The sequence below is a fragment of the Acanthopagrus latus genome, chromosome 1 (genome assembly GCF_904848185.1).
Source record: "Acanthopagrus latus isolate v.2019 chromosome 1, fAcaLat1.1, whole genome shotgun sequence".
Taxonomy (NCBI): Eukaryota; Metazoa; Chordata; class Actinopteri; order Spariformes; family Sparidae; genus Acanthopagrus; species Acanthopagrus latus.
This window is the reverse complement of record NC_051039.1, coordinates 6,951,864-6,970,739: the sequence shown is the minus strand read 5'-3', so window position 1 is coordinate 6,970,739 and position 18,876 is coordinate 6,951,864. Positions and strand designations below refer to the sequence as shown.

Genomic DNA, 18,876 nt, shown 5'->3' with positions numbered 1-18,876 from the left:
CTATTATGCACACATAAACAGTGTTTTAGGTCATGTGGGATGTAAACCTTAACATTCCAGATTTTAGTGCTTACAATAAGAGGGACAAGAAAGGGCTTTTTGGAAAACGATGGCACAGACAACCACAGTAGCTGCCTAAACGAGTCCTATCAGTGTTGTGGTATTGTTGATGAAAGTGAACTCAGAGTATGTTGTGTCACTGTGGAGTATTACAGTACATACACTGAGGTTGGATATTGAGAAAGAGAGAAACAAACTGAAATTGTTTTAATAAAATTCTGTGAAAACCAGTCACATTACTCTGTTTCAACATTTTAACTACCGGTTGCCTCAGTACCAGCTGGTAACTGTAAAAACTGACAGAGGATCAGTTAGTGTCCTCACCCCTCAGGCCACCAGGCGACCCCTGACTGTTTAACTTTTGAATACAAAATGTGTAAAAAAAATAAATAACTGTTTTTTCAAAAGTCAAACCAGCCCACCATTTTCATGCTACTGTGAGAGCTGAGTAAACAGTCCTTTCATGCTGTTGGAGGAATTCAGGAACATTTTGATAGAAAGTTCTATGAATAGATTTCTTTGTTCTGTATTGAGTCGACAGCCTGCAGTGTTGCTCGTGGAGGGAAAAGAAAAAGTGGAGATGGAAGTGAAAACTAAAGAAAAGCGACACAGCATCTTCGGTTTAAGTCCATCCTCTTCCTGTGTTTGCCGTCCATCTGCTGTCAAACAAAGGCAGAAATGAGAACAACTGAAAGCAGCTGTCAGCCACAGATGTTTTCCTGTCATGTGTTTGTGTCTTTCTCTGATGAACTCTGTCTGTGTCCAGTTGACGGACAGCGACTACGAGGACGAGCAGCCCAAGCACTCCTTCGTCAACCACTACATGAGCGACCCCACCTACTACAACTCCTGGAAGCGGCAGCCAAAAGGCCTTAAAGGGATCGCCTCTCCATTCGCCTACGAGGAGTGCGCCACTGCGGACACGGAGCCCTACTACCAGACCGTGGTCACCCAGCACAGCACAGGCGGCGCGTACACGCCCACAGGGCAGCCGGCGCACACACACGTCAACCCCAACACCAACCCGCCGGGGTCACGCACCCCTGTGACGGGATTCTCCTCATTCGTTTGACTCTAAAGACAAAATCTGCACAAAATGATATACACACACACACGCGTACACAAATTGAAGGAGGTGGAGGGGTGTGTGTGTGTGTTTGGACTACAGGAGAGGGCGCCTGCGGCTTCAGAGAGAGGGGAGGACGAGGTGAGGAGACGTGGGACGGACTGGTGATGAAACAGCCCTTCATGCCCCAAAGAACTAAACCTACACTTCTTATTCGCCTTCTCCCCTTGTTCACAAAGACCCTCACTGTGTCGACGAGTGTGTGTGTGTGTGTGTGTGTGTGTGTGTGTGTGTGTGTGTGTGTTGCTCTCCTACTCCTTTACGCCTCTGTGTCACTGTGCTTACACACAGTTACTGTTCTCCTATTCACATACACACACACACACACACACACACACATTCACACCGGCGTTTCCCACCAGATGTTCATGCCTATTCCAGAGACTCTCTAACGGGAGCGCAGAGCGATGGCTACATGAGTCAGTTTGTGTAAATGTCGAGGAGAGAATTCAACCTCAAAGTGGTGGAGCTTGGGATTTCTGCACAACGCTTCTGTTTTCTGTATTTACACATAAGTGCACAAAAAACACACACATGTACTCGCTGATGCACCACTTCAGCATCTCCCACCGGGAGAGAGGAACTTCAAGGTCGAGGAGAATCATTAAACGGCGGCACAGAGAGGAGCATATCTTGTTGACAGACTGGTTCATGTCCACAAAAACGCAGCTGTCAACTTTAAAATACCACCACATGGGGGAGAGGAAAAAAAAAAAACAATCAATAATCACAGTTTCTGAACTTGATAAAGGACGGAGAGCGAGCGTGGGAAGAGGCTCTTCAGAAGTTAAGGCAGTCTGAGAGAGTTCTGTGTGGTTCCTGAGAGCGTTGTGTGATGTTGAGGTTTGAGTTGGAACATAAGAAAAACATGTTTTTTTACTGTTTACTGCCTGTTGTCAGCGCTCCTTATACCGCAGCCTCCCAAGCCATAATGCTTGCACTGAGCCAAACCCCAAACATTTCATCTTAATTATGTTGAAGCTTAATTTTTTACAAGTGTGAGTGTGTGTGTGTGTGTGTTTTGAGTGGTGACACACCAGTACGTGTGTATAAATGGCTCTATGCTCAGTCCAGACGCCTGCTCATCCGTCTCTGTTGTTCACTGCTTAGCGAAGCGTGCCATTGTATGTGTGTTTGTATTTTTCAGATGGATTTTGTACAGGGGAGCCCTTTTTACTCGTGTGCTGTTGTCTGTAGTTCGGCCATGTTTGTGTTAGTCGAAGCAAATAGTGAAACAGAACTGGAGCGAGTCTTCAGCTTCACTGACCGATGAGACGGAAACGGAGGAGACAGAGACAAGAATGATACAAAAAAATAAAATATAAGCAGCAGTGAACGAGTGCGGAACAAGATTACGGGATATTAAAGAGAATCGTTCTTGTTCAAACTGAGTGTGATTGAACTTTTTTGAGAAAAAGCCCCGCTGTACTCTGAACTCTGTGCTCTGGCCTCACCTCCAGCTGCCAGGCTGACACTCACGTACTTTGCACCTCCCTTCAAGTGCAAACAGAAGCTCATCGGTAAGTTTTTGCTCATGTATAATTTAACGATTCTCCTCCCAGCAGCCTCCCTCACTCTGTCACGCTTGTTTTGAGTCCCATACAGTGTGTGAATAAATGGTCATTGTTTAACCGGGTGTCTCTGTGGTCTGTTTCAGTACCGGGACAGTGAACACGTCTCTGTGGATCCTCCACTGCATTACGTTAACTGAATTAAAGATGTGCATTTACATTTTGTGACAGAAACCCTGAACTGTGTTAGTCCACAGTCCTCAGCAGGCCTGTCAGCACAGTGTGTGTCTTTTCTTGAAGCTGAGCAGTTTCATCAGCTGTCTATTAATTATTATCGTTTGATACTTTGCCCTGAATAAAGTTCAGTCAAGGACACTGATGCCAGCAAGTTCAACTGCTCAACAGTTACGTAAGAGATAAACGTGGTGTCGTGAGTTATGATACGAGCCAAAATACACATATTTCCTCATTTAGCCCCGATTTTAATGCAGCACAGCATGTACATACTTAAGGTTTTTTGTTTGTGGTGTTTTCAACATTTTGCTTAAAAATTCAACAGTATATTTGTCTCTTGAGAATCTGTTTACTTAAATGATAACTCCACCAAATCATCTATTAAATCTATATATATATATATTGGTATCGGTATATGGTAAGATGCTTCTGGTTTAGACAATAAAGTTTATTGTTTGATAACCATAATTTAGGTATCACTGAAAAAAAATTGTGTGTGTCAGCCATTATATCAATACTGGAATATTTACTCCCTAATATCAGTATCTGCCCCAACACTTGCATATCGATCAGGCTCTAGTTGTTTATGATTTGGCTGACTGGTCTGTAACAGTTTGTAACAATATATATTATTGACTTTTTATTTATTGGATGTGAAAAACGAGACCCTCCCGTCTACTTTGACAAGCCTGTGGACGATTTGTTTAAGTAGTTTGAAGCTGCTGGACCGTGAATTTCTTTTATTGTTTTTAACAAACCACTAAGTTAAAAGGAGAAGTTGCATATTGCTGTTTTTAAACAAGTCCCCATCTACTTCAGTAGTTCAGGAGAGCTGTTTTGCTGCAAATCTCTAGAAATGTTTCTTGGACCATCAGCATGAGGGTGAGTAGATCACGACTGAATTTTATTATTTTATTTTTTTGGTGTAAACTTATCCTTTAATTCTTTATATGTGATTCTGGTCTCACACTCATCAGCTGGGCTCAGCTCAGTGACACTAATGGAAGTCGTCGCTGCAGCTGTAGTTAAATGTTACGTAATGTGAATGATCCTCGTTACACCACCAACACACCAGAGCGACATGTTGCTGAAACAATGACATTCACCGTCCTCACACCGCGATGATGAGGGAACTTTTTGGACCCCTGTTCATTCATACATCAACCAATCACTTCACAGTAATGAACCTATTAAAAATCATGCATTATTTCACAGTCCATTAAACTACCCAGTAGTGCATATGAACATTTCCTCACGCAGCAGCAAAATGTAAATGTTCTCACAACATAATACATTAGTAATGATAATCCAGTAATGTAATATGCTGCATAATGACCTAAAGAGTGCTTTTGATACTTTACGTACATTTTGCTGATAAATCATTTACTTGAGTTCTATATGTAATGGAGTATTTTAACACTGTTATAGCTTTTAGTAAACTGGCATCAGACAAGTTTTTATTGGTTTAAAGACGAACCAAAGAGCACAGATATTGTGTTGAAATATCAGTTTGGTTGAAATCCCCCATTTGACCAGCACTTTAGTTAAATTTGTAAATAATATGATATTAAAAGTACCAAAGTATTGAAAGTAATTTTCTGGCAATGACTGAATTAAATATCAAACAACAAGTCAACGTAATTTATACATATTTTGCTTGTATGTATATGCAAATAAACTGAATTAATAAAAAAAAATGCTCTGCTTTGTCTCTGATGCAGCATGCAATCTGCAAAGTAACGAGTAGCTATTACAGAAAAATGTATTGGAGTAAAAAGTACATGTTTGCCTCCAAAGTGTATTCGAGTGGAGGAATAAAGTAAAGTTCAAGTACCACCAAACTGTACTTTTAAATACGGTAATTGAGTAAATGTACTGTAATAAAACCAGTGATGGAATGTAATCAGGTGCTCGTGTCCTGTACGCAGGTACAATGTGGACATGCTTGTACTTTACCTGAGAATTTCCATTGTATTACTTTACACTTAATTTTAAGATATGCTATTGGAGCTGTGGCTTGTGGGGTAGAGCCAGCGTCTTATTATCGCAAGGTCCTTGGTTCAATTCCCCGTGTCTGCATGTTGAAGTGTCCTTGGGCAAGACACTGAACTCCAAACTGCTCCTGATGCTGGTTGGCACCTTGCACAGCAGCCACCGCCATCAGTGTGAATGTATGTATGAATTACTATAACATGCTTTGGACAAAAGCATCTGCTTAATGTCCTACAATGTGTACGTACTTTACTTGAGTATTTTAATTTAATTATTACTTTATACATTTACTATGTGTTTCAGAGGCTAATGTCATTTAAAAAAACGCAATTTATTTGACAGGTGTAGTTACTTTGGACCTATTTTATTGCATTTAAGATTAGGATTAGGAAATTAGGAACACCGCGACCAGTTACAACAATTAAATGCTGTTAACATGTTAATGGATCAGTAATAATGAGCATTAGACTAATTAATAATGGGCATTTTTACCTCTGAACACACATGTTGCTGTTAATACTTCTGTACTTTTATTCGTGTATAATTTTCCATGCAGTACTTGTACTTGTAATGGAGTACATTTGGATTATTGTGTTTTGTTTCCCGTCCCTGAACGCAGCGGAGGCGCGTGCTGCTCCCCGCCGGCAGGGGGCGCTGCGGTGCGGCGCGTCGGACTGAGAGGAGCCGCTGAGCGGACCGGAAGAAGAACAGTCAGCATGGCGGATATATTTTTCACTTCATGCTTTGCTTTTCATTGTTTTGGTGCGATGGCGTAGCGTTACCTGTCACAGATGTAACGCGGCGGGCTGTGTCTTCGGATGCTAGCGGCTGTTAGCGCGGCACGGCTCGGCTCGGGAGCTTGACGCGGTTTATCTGCCTGCCTGCCTGCACACGCGTCGTGACTTGTGACCCAGTTTGGTTCGGTGAGTTCTCGTCTCCTCTGTATGAAAACACTGTGGCAGCACGACCACACTGTTCGTCCTTAAACTTCTTCTTCTTCTTCTTCTTCTTCTTCTTCTTCTTCTTCTTCTTCTCCTCCTCTTGCGGGTTTTCCGGGGGGTGCACATGAGACCGTGCGGGACGTGTGACTCCTCAGACTCCTTCGGTTGTGCTGATGTTTTTGTTTTTGTTGATTGGACCATCACTGGAAACATTTTAGAGGTTGTGCCTCGTTGTGTTTTCCGTCATCAGACGAGAATATGATTGGAGGCTCTCACCTGAAGTCTCCCTCCTGTCCTCGAGCCTGCAGGCTGCTCCTCGTGTGTGTTTGTGTGATCCAGGGGCGGGTAAAGGATTTGAGGGGCACCGGGGGGCCCAGCCGGGGGGGCCAGCCTGGACCTCAGCAGACCACATCCTATCCAAAGCTTCGCCCTTACAGTGAAACGCTCGCCAAAATGCAACCTAGGCTTTATTTGTGAATGTATATGAGCCAAACCTTCATGTAAAAGCACAATTACATACATATAATTACATAATTTTCAATAAGTGTTGGTGGCACTTTAACAATAGCATCAAAATCAAAAAATTTAACAACCCTAACCCTAACCCACATCGTGATTTTACAGATATGTTATTGCTCTTTACAGTGTAGCAGGGAGGGGGCTAGAAACACAAGGCCCCCCTGCCCACAGCTCAACCTCTCACTGTGAAATAATAAACATCTGTTATCCCAGACCTGTGTGGGGGCCGCCTGAAGGCCCTGAAGGCCCTTAAAAGGGGCCCCAGTCACTAAAGACTCAGCTGCGCAAAAAATGCAGTGGTGGAAGGAGTTTACTTATCTTTTTATTATGATATTAAAACTGTACTAAACATATTTTATATTATATTTTATATTTTCATCCTTTGGAAACATTTCTTCACTTGTGTTCAGGAGCTTTGTCCAGTTTCTCAAGGGATATTAAAATGGCATCACTTGAGTTTTCATAGTTTGCGCTTGCAGACTGAAAACATGACACTGGACAGATGGAGTCTGAGGGTCTTTAAGAAAGAGATGCTGTTGAGTTGCATTGTGGGAGTCAGTGTTTTTTGGGAGTTTGACAGGGCACTGAAAGTCAGGATATCTTGATCGCGTATTATGACTGTTCTTCTGTCAAATCGAATCAAATCAAATTTTATTTATATATCCCAAAATTGCAATCACATTGCCTCAATGGGCTTCACAGTCTGAACAGTGAACGACATCCTCTGTCCTTTAGACCCTCGATTCGAGTGAGGAAAAACTTCCCATGTTGATGAGAGGAAAAAAAAAAAAAAGATGAAAGAAACCTCAGGAAGAGCCACAGAGGAGGGATCCCTCTTCCGGGACAGACATGCAGTAGATGTCGCGTGTACAGAAAAGAGCAACAAGTCACAGTTTAAAGTTACATTAACAGAATGTCTGATACAAATTACATGTAAAGTGAGTGGATCCAGGAGACGACTGAGCTGGACGAGGCCACACGACCTCCCGTCCACCCTGCTGACCTGGAAGAGGGCAGGCCACACAAGATCATTAGGAACAGACAGAGAGAGGCATCAGGATTTACAGAAATATAGATATGAGGAGATCATGAAGCAGAGGAGAGCAATGATCCAGCGGAGCCCGGGGTGTGACGATCCAGATCGGACAGTATTTCAAGGCAGCAGGAGCCCGGAACAGGTAGATGGTCCCAGGGGCCCGTGGTCCATCAGAACGGAGCCTGTTTGAAGCAGAGGAAGAGGAGAAAGAAGAGGAGGAGGAGGAAGCTATAGAGAGTGACACAGCTTGCAGCTCGTGGGAACAGAAAACAAAAACAAACGTTAGAGAAATTCGATGTTGATCAGAATAAACAGATTTCTCGTCGACGGTACAATGTAAAATCTAATAATATAGGAACTCACTGAGACTGACACGGACACACTGGAGAAGCTTTCAGTTGATATCAAGGGCGGATTAAAGGCTAAATCGAAGAAGTGAGTTTTGAGTTTAGATTTAAAGGCGTCAGCAGAGCCAGATTGTCTGACTTCTCAGTCCTGGGAACCATCGGGAGCCCTGGATTTTGAGAGCGTAATGCCTGAGTTGGAATAAATGGTGTAATAAGATCTGACGTGTATGACGGGGCTGTTTACAGTTTTGTATGTCATCAGCAGCACCTTAAAGTCTGGTCTTATGTGTACCGGGGGCCAGTGCAGAGACGCTAGGATTGGTGTAATATCTAATCAAATTTTCTTGTACGTGTTAAGACTCTGACTGTAGCATTCTGAACCATCTGAAGACTTTTAGTGCTCTCACGTGGAAGACCCGGAAGTAAGGCATTGCAATAATCCAGCCTAGACGAAACAAAGGCATGAATCAGGACCTCTGCGTCCACCGAGGACAAGAAGGACCTCATTTGAGCTGTATTGCACAAGTGGTAGAAGGCGATCTTTGATGTCTATATTGCAAAACCCTGTTTTATGCAAGTACGTTTGTACATTGCACAAATTCTCAAATGCTAGCAAAGCAGACACTATTACCTTCATTAAGGTCCCAGGACTGTTTGTGATAGTGGTGTAAGAAAGGAACTGAGCCTGACACTAACTTGTGTTTGTTTTTTCACAGTTTTCCCAGGCTGGCCTGAGTGATGTGAAGCATCAGCAGCCTGAACACAGACTGAAGAGGGTCTCATCTTAACTCAGTGACTCTTACTTGAGTCCGAGAAGAAATAAAATCAGCCTCAGTGAACAAAAAAGCATCAAACTAAGAATGGGTGAAGTGACTGTCGAAGTAGATGAGGAGGTGATGAAACTGGACGTCTCAATGGACCCACTCCCAGAACCACTGCTGATCATCCTGTCCCCACCTCCACCTTTCTTACCTGTCCCTGGTGAACCGACCATGTTTTGGCATAAATGGCTGAAAGCCTTTGAACACTACCTTGAAGCGCTCGGTGAAAACGAGCTCATCGACTCCAGTAAGTGTGTGCTCTTACAGAACTGCCTCGGCCCTGAGGGCCAGCGTATCTTCACGGTACTGATCCAGAATGAAACCACATACGCAGCAGCCATCTCAACGCTGACGGTTTACTTCACCTCTGATCGCACCTCCCAGACGCACCGTCTTAAGTTTCACCAGAGGGTTCAGATGCCCGGAGAGACCGTAGAGCAGTTTGTGTCTGCTTTAGACAAGCTGCTAAGGCCGTGCAAGTATGGAGACTTACAAGACAAACTTATCCTGGATCAGCTGATAGAGAAAACAAACTGCCCACAACTTAAAGAGAGGCTGCTGCTGGAAGGGGAAACTCTGACCTTGGAGAAGGCATTAGTAATCGGTAAAGAGATTGAGTCTGTTTTAAACGAATCTGAGCTGTTTGGTGTTCACGAGGTCAGCGTGGACATCGGGGACGATTTGGACCCTCCCGTTCAAAAGAGGAAAAGAGGACGGCCTCGGCGTGGGGAGAGCAGGGCGAAAAACAAAACAAAAACAGCCCCAACTAAAACCTCGACAAAATCATCTCAATTCAAAGATAATTACTATTACTCCAAAGATAAACTGTATCATAGTGATAAAGAAGGAGAGAAGCCTGAGAGCACTGATGAGACTCATGTGGCTTTTGATGAATCCAGCATCAAGACAGAAAATGATGACGATTGGGCCTTGTCGTCATCACAGAAGGTGGAGGAGGAAGACGTCGACCGAGCCAATGATTGTGACGACGATGAGGACGAAGACGAAGATGAAGACTTCATTCCTAAAGTGAAAGGTCCCTACTGTCCCATCTGTACCAGCAGACGCTTCAGGGATGCAAACAAGCTCGCGAGACACATGAGGACGCACACGAAGGAGAAACCTTTCGGCTGCCCCATCTGTGCCGTCACCTTCAGTCAGTCCTATCACATGACCCGACACCTGAGGAACCAGCACGGTGCGGGCCCCCACGTCTGCTCCACATGTGGGGAAAGTTTAGGCAGCCTAGCAGAGCTGAAAAGTCACAGGAGGACCCATTCGCCGCAAGCTCTGTCATGTCCCAACTGTCAGGAAAAATTCACGAACAATAATGCGTTACTGAGTCATATCGTGTCACATGGCATGGACCAGACCACCCAGACAGAGGGACAGAGTTCTCAGCAAAGTAATCAAGTAAAAAAGAAAGAAGGAAATGAATCATCTGACAAGGACAATCAGGAGGGCGATGACAGCGATAAATCTGCTGAGAACGATGCCGACTCTGGTGACAGCGATGCTCAGGAGGAAGAATTTGAAGTCAGCGTTAAGGCCGAGGATAAGGACACTGATGAAGCCAAATCTCAAGACGGCGGCAGTCGGAAAGAAAAAGTCGCCTCTAGGACTAAAAAAGGCCATTTCTGTCCAATCTGTGTCGGCAGGCGCTTCAGAGGGCCAAACAAGCTCGCCAGACACATGAGGACGCACACAAAGGAGAAACCGTTCAGCTGTCCGGTCTGCGCCATGACCTTCAGCCAGTCCTACCACATGACCCGACACCTGAGGAACCAGCACGACCTAGGCCAGTACATCTGCGATAAATGCGGGAAAAGTTTAGGTAGCTGGCTGGAACTGAAAGCACACAAGAAGACTCATGCAGTGGAAGGCCTGACTTGTCTCGCCTGCGATAAACAGTTCAAGGCGAAGGCTGCACTTGTGAGCCATCTTAAACTACACAAGAAGGTCCAGACCAGCAGCCCTCGGAGCCTCGTCTGCGGCGACTGTGGCAAAGTATTCGGTCGATTATACCATCTGAAAAGACACATAGTGACCCATCGCAAGGGATCAAACAGCGAGTGTTACACGTGCCCTGATTGTCAGAAGAACTTTGCCTTCCCAGAAGACCTCAACAAACACCTGGAGATTCATGTTAAAGAGAACAATGGTACTTGTCCGAAATGTAACGAAACCTTCGGTAGTCCAGAAGAACTTGAGGCCCACATGGGGGTTCACGAGAAGTCTTACACCTGCAGCACCTGCGGGAAGAAGTTTAAAGTCGAGTACGCGCTGAAGAAACACGAGCAAAGCCACCAAGATGAGCAGTATTATTGTTCCCTGTGCCGCAAGCGATTCATCAAGCTGTCCCACTACAAGAGGCACTTAATGGTCCACGACAGACGGGAATCCAAATGTCCACACTGTGACAGCGTCTTTCTACAGTTAACAGCTTTGAAGTATCACCTGCGGACTCATACGGAAGAAAGACCGCACCAGTGCACCTGTTGCATCGAGACGTTTGAGGAGAAGGAAGATCTAGAGCAGCACTGCCTCAAGCACAGGAAATTCAAGAAGGAGAGGCCGTACTCGTGCACTCGGTGTGATTCTGCTTTCTGCACACTAATCGAGCTGACGGATCACATGAGCTCACACGAGGGGGAGCAGCCGATGAACTGCCCCGTCTGCGGCAAGACTTTCCTGAACAAGAACAAGCTGGAGAAGCACCTCAGCATCCACACGGGGGAGAGACCTCACCTCTGCTCCATCTGCGGCAACGGCTTCCCCTCAGCCGCCAGCCTCAAGTTACACATCAACATCCACACTGGGGAGAAACCCTTCCAGTGTTCCCAGTGCAGCAAGAGCTTCAGGTCGGTCAGCGGGCTGCGGCTGCACAGCAGGCAACACATGGAGGTGCGGCCGACCTACAAGTGTCCCGAGTGCGGCAGAACTTACGGTCGCATGACGGAGCTGAAGATGCACCAGCGCTATCACACGGGGGACAAACCGTACGCATGCACCTGCTGCAGCAAACGCTTCATCAGCAAAGACAAACTGAACGTTCACATGAGGATACACACGGGGGAGAGGCCGTACACCTGCCCCCACTGTGGACAGACATTCACTCAGACCGGGGACAGAAACCGACACATCAGTAAATACCACTAGTTAGATACTGTTGTAACAAAACTCCGGTGAGGCTTTGGTTTTTTTATTTCGAATGATTGTACCAGTGGCTTTGCATGTTTTGTAGGGGCAGGTAGCATCAAAAATCAAGACTCACGTTTTCTTATATTGCTTGAGAAAGAATAAGAAACCAACCAAGATGAGATGGAAGATAATTTGAGCAGATTCAGGCTGAACATGAACCCTCAATTGTCATCAATTATACATTTAATACAGATTTTCTCTGTTGTAGAAAACAAACAAACACCAAGTGTAAGGCCTTCAATCAATCAACCAATGTTTAATCAATAACTCTGCCACAGTTCATCAAATATGAATCATTTCAAGTTTTATAAGGACTATTTATCACTCGGGCAGGGCATCATTTATGAACGAGTACTTGTCGATACCTTAACATGTATTTCTACAGACATCAAACTTTCCAAATGTCTAAACTCAGGCAGTCTGAGGCACTGTCACAACACAGCTTTTTCTAGGCATTTTGACCTTTCATACATACGAAAAATTGAAAAGTGACCTTATGGAGAGCTCCCAAGGTGAAGATGTTGGAAAAGCTATTGTCATCATATCTGAGAAATCTTTGGAAAAACCCACATTTGCTAATGTGTTGTGATTTTGTGGACTATTTGAGTTTGTACATTGGTATATATTTAAGAGAAATACGACGATGGAAAAGAGACAAAACAGCTGCTGACATATAATGCCTCATTAAAACAAAAGCATTATCCAGGAGAATTATGTGAAAAGTGTCAGATCTGCTTCCTGTTTACAACAGCGTGTGTACAGGAACGGTCATTTAACGTGTTGTGTTAGTATGGACAGAGATTATTTCTGGAGTTGTCCTTGTCAGTGGAAAACTATTTGTTTTAAAGTGATTTTATAAATACCCGCGTACGTGTGGACTAAAAGAGGTTTGCAGCAATAAAATAGTCCTAAAATTGACACATTTTCCGAACAGATTTTCAGTGTGTGATGATTTGAGTCGCTTGGTGCTACAAACACATTTCAGTTGGTACCGTCAGGTTGGATCTATTTTTCTGGTCACTGTGGAAATGATGAGTGTGTTACAGATAAGAGGTTATCATTCTGTGTGTTTCTCAAACTAATATTCAAACGTTCAGGTTTGACCTACTGCTTTGTGCAAAAATCACATGTGAACAAATTATGAGCAGAATCCTTACATTTGGATTATGGATTGAACTTTTAAGGTCCAATATCAAACACTAGTAATCAGGAAACTACCGAATTCAGATGACTTGATGTTTGCTGAGTTGGATTTTCTGAGAACGTACTCATCAGTGCGGTGTTTTCTGTTGGTGTGCCTTTTTTTTTTTTTTTTTTTTTTTACAGGATAGTCGGCTAAAACATGCAAAACCACTGATTTCTCTGTGCAGTATAATCCTTCACTGTTGCCATCCAAACTGTTTGTCACTGTTGGGCTGCTCCCTGCAAGCTTCCCACCTGGACAATTACCGCTTAATACAAAATCTCTGCATGAGGCTTCAAGTCCCTGTAAGTCGACCCACTGTGCCACTTATTCAAACACCCTGACTTGCCAACAAACTGACACAAGTGACCTGCATGTAAATGAACATCCAAAGCTTTTATGTTCCACAGTTTGCCTTGTAGATCAAAAACCGGATATAATCCGATCACTGACACTAAAGATTTCAGAGAAACTGCTTCAGTATTTTTGTCGTCCTCTTCCTCACCACCGTATATGTCGCCATGATATTATGTGTGCTTCGTTTCACTATTTGTAAGCTTTTTTGTTTATGCTTCTCTGTAACCAAGCGTTTTGTAACTGTTTAGAAAAAGTGCCATGAAAATAAAACTGTTATTCACTCTGCTAGCACATGTAACGTTAACGAGCAGAATGTGCTGAAGGGAAACATGGACGCTGCATCCTTTTATTCACATTCCATCCAATAAGAAACTGTTTGGTGTAAATGTTTTCAATTTATTGAATGTGTCTCCATATAAACTGCATATTCATACCTAGTAAGTGTGTTTTATCAGTGTTAGCGGCTCAGAGATGTCAGAGATGCTAAATGGCCTTTTTTATCGATGTGTTGTAACTCGAGGGGCCGCAGGATGAAAGTCAGCGAAAAAGCTTAATTGGCAAATTACATGCTATTGGATACAGCAAATGTGTACATTCTCATTAAGGAATGAATATTGTTGATTTTAGCCCTGTAATCATTTGCACATAGGGAAGACAATAGAAAAAAAAGGTAAACAGAGGAGAGCTCTCTCAGGTTTTTCCACTCAGTTCTCACATGTGGACAGATAGTTTGCAGCTGTGAGGTTTTCTCTTACGGATTAGACGAATATAAGAAAATGTTCCCCCCAAATATAACATCAGAATTCCTTTATTTGTTCCGCAAATGGGTACATTTGTTTGTCAAAGAAGCCAAAGGACAATAATATTGCAATAAACTATAATATAGGAAAAAATAAACAATATCCTGAGAAGGTAAGAAACTAAAATAGACTCATATACATAGTGCATACATAATACTGTACACTGTGAACAGTGTAATTGTAAGCAGTGTGGCGGTATGTTGTTAATGATTAATAAATACAGGTAAGAAAAGTTGCATATAACTAAAAGTAGATAAAGAAAAACATGTATGTATGTATATATATACATAAATGATAAAGGGGGAAAAAGTTATAGTTAATGAATCAATAAGCAGGAGCTCAGGCAGAAAAAGTTAGAAATAAGTTTGCCCACATGAGGGCGCCGTGGAGACATAAAACTGAGAGGTGCAAAGATTATCCTCCTAAAATATGGAGTACTGCTGCAGGTAAAATTATATTTATAGTTCATGATTTTAGAAACTATATTCATGCAAAATAAACAACGATACTGAATGATCAACAGACGCACCTGGTCTAAGTAGGGACATTATAATGTGAGCAGCAGTGGTGCTGTAGTGCAGCTTCCTGTCCGGCAGGTGGCAGCACTAGTGACGCAGCTAACGTTCCGTCCACGCGAGTGTTTGCAAACAGGAAAGAAGAAGCGAACGTTAGCCGGAAGCTGGTCGTATTATTAGAGAAATTATTCAGTTTTACTTCTAGTTTACGTTGTTATCGGTGTAACCGTTTGAGGTGCCTTGGGTAAAGTTACTGGTTTATCTTAAATCAATTCGGTGATCTTAAATCAATAAGTTTACACGTATCTAAAAGCTAATGCTGATGCTAACCTAAGCTAAAGCTCGATAGCTTTGTTAACCTAGCTCACTCTGAGCTTGGTTAGTTGGCAGGCTTTGTCATCTATTGTCTTATTTAACTAGACACATTAACACACTTGTTTTGGATTTGGTTAAATACAGTGTGGGGAAGGACAATAAACCACTTGCCCTACCACATACCAAGACTAGCAAGCGATGGTGGCTTGCTGCTAGCTTATTAGCTCTCATTAATACCAGACTTATGTATTCAGTAAAACAGTATTGACTTTGAGCTTGACAGCATGCTGCAATGATAGGAGCATTTACAACTTTGTCTGTTCTCGGACTGAGTTGTTGAAACAAGGAGCTGGTTAAACTTTTAACCTGTCGTAATTGAAGTTAGAGTCATTCCTTATGGCAGCTCTTGGCTTTACTCCTGCCAGCGGGCAGGATGTTTTCAGCATTGAACCAACTGAGCAGCCCAGCTCTACAGCAAGCTGTGTGATTAGTGGGAAAGAGGCCAGGCAGTTCTACGAAAATTTAATGAAAGATGGTGGAGGGCAAGAAGTATCAAGGAGTACAGTTGGCAAGAGAGATCATGGCAGAAAGCAGCAGAATAAGCAGAGTAATAGAGAGTCTAATAGAAGAGCTAGGAGGAGAGCCAGGGCTGCAGAGGTCCAGCAGGGTCACACTGATTCTGTTGTGCAAAGAGGGATAACTGGTGAAGGTGAAGGCGATCACAGACGAGAGACAAGCAACTCAGAAAGGTCCGCAGAGCTCCTGGGGCTCAGGCTGCTGCGCTGTGCCCATGGGGGGGACATCTCTGGCCTCAAAGACCTGCTCTCAAAAGGGGTCGACATCAACTTCCAGGTACAAGATTTAACACTCAGTGGGTTCAGGAAGTATTTCATTTTTATTTGTTTTAACTCCTGATGGCATTCCCTCTAGGACACATTCTTCTGGACTGCCATGATGTGTGCAAGCTGGTCAGGACAAAGAGCTGCGGTGAGGCTGCTGCTGCAACAAGGAGCAGCCTGGGTCGGAGTGGTTGACACACAGGGCAGGGATGCCAGAGACTTGGCACTGGAAGGTATATCCACGCAGCTCTTGGCTCTAAATTACTATGTTTGTGTGTACAGTGAATTTGAACTCATCCATAGATATTGTTTCCCTCCAGCTGGCCATAATGATGTTTTTGAGGAGTTCGAGAGCTATGGGAGATGTACAGAGACAGAGACACAGTCTGATAACAGGTAAGCACACTCTGTTGCATACAGTTTAGTTTTGTGATTAGAATCAAAATAAGAGAAGTTAACAAACAATAGATTGACCTGAGGTATTGTGAAAATGAATGAGTAACAAGAAACTGCTTTCAGATATGTCAGTTAGAAATGATGAATCATTACTGATGATGAAATAACAAGATTAAAGGCTTTGCATAAATACACAAGTGTTTTCTCTCAATCAGGATGATTACACTGTGCTCATGTTGGTAGTGGGTGGAGCTATGCTGAGGGTAACATAAGGTCAGTGGGTGGTGTAACTGTTAAGCCCTGTTCAGACCAAAGACTGACGGCAAGACAAGTTGAAACTTGCAACTACTTGCAGTGTTCAATGTCCAAAAACCTTCCAGTTTATTGCCGTGCTGCCTACCAAGATAGTGTTTTACCTGCATTGCAGCAACTCTCTCGACTTTAAATGCTGACTTTGCAGGCATTTTTGTAGCTGGATTAGGTTGGAATAGGGCGATATGGCTAAAAAGTCTCTCACCATAGACAAAACAATGAAATGAATGAATAACAACAGTGAAATATGCAGAAATTAAATTACACCAACAAATAGAAATGTGTACTGGGTGAACTGTGTACTTTGTGAATACCCCATCCTAATGCAGCATGTAAGTGATTGGGTATCTAATCTACAGTTATACTACAGCTATTATTAGGCCTTAGCAGTCTGAGTTGCACCCTTTCACTGCAGCAGGGAAACGTTGTCCAGAGGAACACAGAGAGCGAATTTCATTCTAAAAACAGAAGACCCAAACTCGGTTCTCATAGAGGCTCCAGATAAACTTTGGATTACATTTCTGAACAAAAGGAAGGCTTAGACTGTGTTCATTGCAGACCTTTAAATGTTCGTGTACATGTGGACACCTCACTGTTGTTATAAGACAGTCAAGATTGTGAACATGTTCCGTTTTATTAATTCTCCGCTTACTAATGTCTCATCTTCCCTCTGTCCTCAGTGCCGCCCAGCCTCAGTGGTGTGATGTGTGTCGGACCAAGTACAGCGGCAGCCTGTCAGCACATTTCTCCTCCACTCTGCATCAGTTCAGTTTGCAGCGTCCTGCACCGACACCCTACTACTGCCTCCCTCCCTCCAGCAACAGCTTTAAGATGATGGTTCGTTGTGGCTGGACACCAGGGACGGGGCTGGGCCCAGAGGGTGAGGGTACAAAACGACCAGTTCCAACTGTGCTGAAGAGAGACCAGCAAGGCCTTGGGTATGGACAGATGAAAAGAGCCAAAGTCACTCACTTCCAGGCCAGAGATCATGATGCAGTGAAAATACAACCAAAAGAGAAAGAGGTAATGGGAGGAAAAGGACTGAAAAGGGCGGAAAGTAGGAGAAAAGAGCAGCAAGATAAAAACTGGGAAAGAGATTTCCGTGCCTCTTTCTATCTTTGACAGCTGCTCAGAGGGACTTTTCTACATGCCCTCTCTCCCAGACTCATTTAAAAGTATCTCTGAATCATTAAAGAGATGCATCACAATGTTATTCTGTTTTGTTTTAGTGTGTTGTATTCAGAGTAATACATGTATTACACACAGCGTTACGTCTTACATCTCCTGTTGATCTTTATTTCCTTGTTGTGCTGGCAGCCGGTCGTTTGACTCCATTTCTAAACTATTGTTAGTTACTGTTTGCACTCAAGAACGCGTGTAAAGTCTGATCTGAGTCAAAAAAAGTCAACAGTCCAGCAGTGTTAAACATCTTTTACAACTGATCATCCACAGGCTTTTATTGTCAACAGACAGACGAAGAAGGATTCATTATTCATGTCGCATTTACAATCCGCTCACATCTGGCCGTTAAAGACAATGATTAATACAAGTAAATTGATACGTACATTACGTGGAAACCCTTCAAAGGATTGCCACTGTATAAAAATGTAACAGCGGTTTCCTTCTTTGGAGTATCGGTCAGCCTGCAGATGTTGGCTGCACTTGTATTTTTGTGTCTACCTATTAATGACTAAATGCTGTTCTGTCCAATTTCATAGCAGTGCCAGTGTGAATATCAGCTTTTACTTTAAACATTGCAGAGGTGTAAAGAAGTTCATCCAGTCACTCTGCAGCCTCAGTCATTAGAAAAGCATCTCACTTGATTTCAGTATGTAATTTCTGCCGCTAGTTAAATGTTATTAGCTGGTAGTTGATAGCCACTGAGAGCCAACCAAAGAAAAACGCATGAGTAACATTACACATTGAGTCCTAGCATCCATCCAGGTCATCTTGATGAAGGTTTTAAAGCTGCCGGATGGTGTTTTTCAACAGAGCATAATCTGAAAACCTTTACCCTACCTCAATGCTGATACTGTGTCCCTTTATGGAAGCACTTGGGTTCCTGCTATCAGGTTGTATTGACCAGCCTTGGTTGATTTTTATCTTCATCGTGATTATGTGACATTATTTGTACCACTGACCCACTGAGACTGTTTCAAATGTGACATGAATGGATTTTGATTTGTTACTTAAGCCTCACTGATCCAACAAACATCACTGTGTACACAGGTTATGGGTCATGATTCAAGGAAGGACATGTTTTTGACGTCAGAGCTATATTGATATGTTTTCTATGGATATAAAGTATAAAATATTATTGAGACCTATACACCTCTTTATTTACTAGAAAACGGTTAAACTATTTTTTTTT

At 43.2% G+C, this 18,876-nt stretch overlaps 3 protein-coding genes and 1 long non-coding RNA gene across 10 annotated transcripts in view; 3 read left to right on the top strand and 1 right to left on the bottom strand.

Annotated features, from left to right (window-relative positions):
- The window catches only part of LOC119027094 (protein sidekick-1-like), a 249,784-nt gene extending 246,967 nt beyond the window's left edge, over positions 1-2,817 (top strand). For all 7 annotated transcript variants that reach the window (XM_037111970.1, XM_037111980.1, XM_037111996.1 and 4 more), the window contains one exon: positions 827-2,817. In XM_037111970.1, the coding sequence (XP_036967865.1) occupies positions 827-1,132 (306 nt within the window). In that variant the 3' untranslated portion in view covers positions 1,133-2,817. The remainder of the gene's footprint in view (positions 1-826) is intronic.
- On the bottom strand, positions 538-5,819 carry LOC119027264. Its single transcript, XR_005077330.1, has 2 exons — positions 5,706-5,819; positions 538-719 (listed from the first exon to the last, which is right to left on the bottom strand). It is a non-coding gene; the product is annotated as an uncharacterized LOC119027264 (long non-coding RNA).
- Positions 5,448-13,761, top strand: LOC119027148 (zinc finger protein 665-like). Its single transcript, XM_037112073.1, has 2 exons — positions 5,448-5,846; positions 8,483-13,761. Exon 2 carries the CDS (start codon positions 8,627-8,629, stop codon positions 11,744-11,746), a length of 3,120 nt encoding a protein of 1,039 aa, XP_036967968.1. The 5' UTR covers positions 5,448-5,846; positions 8,483-8,626; the 3' UTR covers positions 11,747-13,761.
- A 1,027-nt stretch (positions 13,762-14,788) lies between these two features.
- gpank1 (G patch domain and ankyrin repeats 1) lies at positions 14,789-18,822 on the top strand. Its single transcript, XM_037112215.1, has 4 exons — positions 14,789-15,810; positions 15,889-16,030; positions 16,118-16,193; positions 17,186-18,822. Exons 1-4 carry the CDS (start codon positions 15,355-15,357, stop codon positions 17,625-17,627), a joined length of 1,116 nt encoding a protein of 371 aa, XP_036968110.1. The 5' UTR covers positions 14,789-15,354; the 3' UTR covers positions 17,628-18,822.
- The last annotated feature ends 54 nt before the right edge of the window (positions 18,823-18,876 follow it).

Bases quoted from the DNA above. Each gene is read 5' to 3' on its own strand.
- gpank1 (XM_037112215.1), top strand. From the start codon at position 15,355: ATGGCAGCTCTTGGCTTTACTCCTGCCAGCGGGCAGGATGTTTTCAGC. The intron at 16,031-16,117 runs GTATATCCACGC...GTTTCCCTCCAG, and splicing joins CAGAGACTTGGCACTGGAAG to CTGGCCATAATGATGTTTTT. The intron at 16,194-17,185 runs GTAAGCACACTC...CTCTGTCCTCAG, and splicing joins GAGACACAGTCTGATAACAG to TGCCGCCCAGCCTCAGTGGT.
- LOC119027148 (XM_037112073.1), top strand. From the start codon at position 8,627: ATGGGTGAAGTGACTGTCGAAGTAGATGAGGAGGTGATGAAACTGGAC.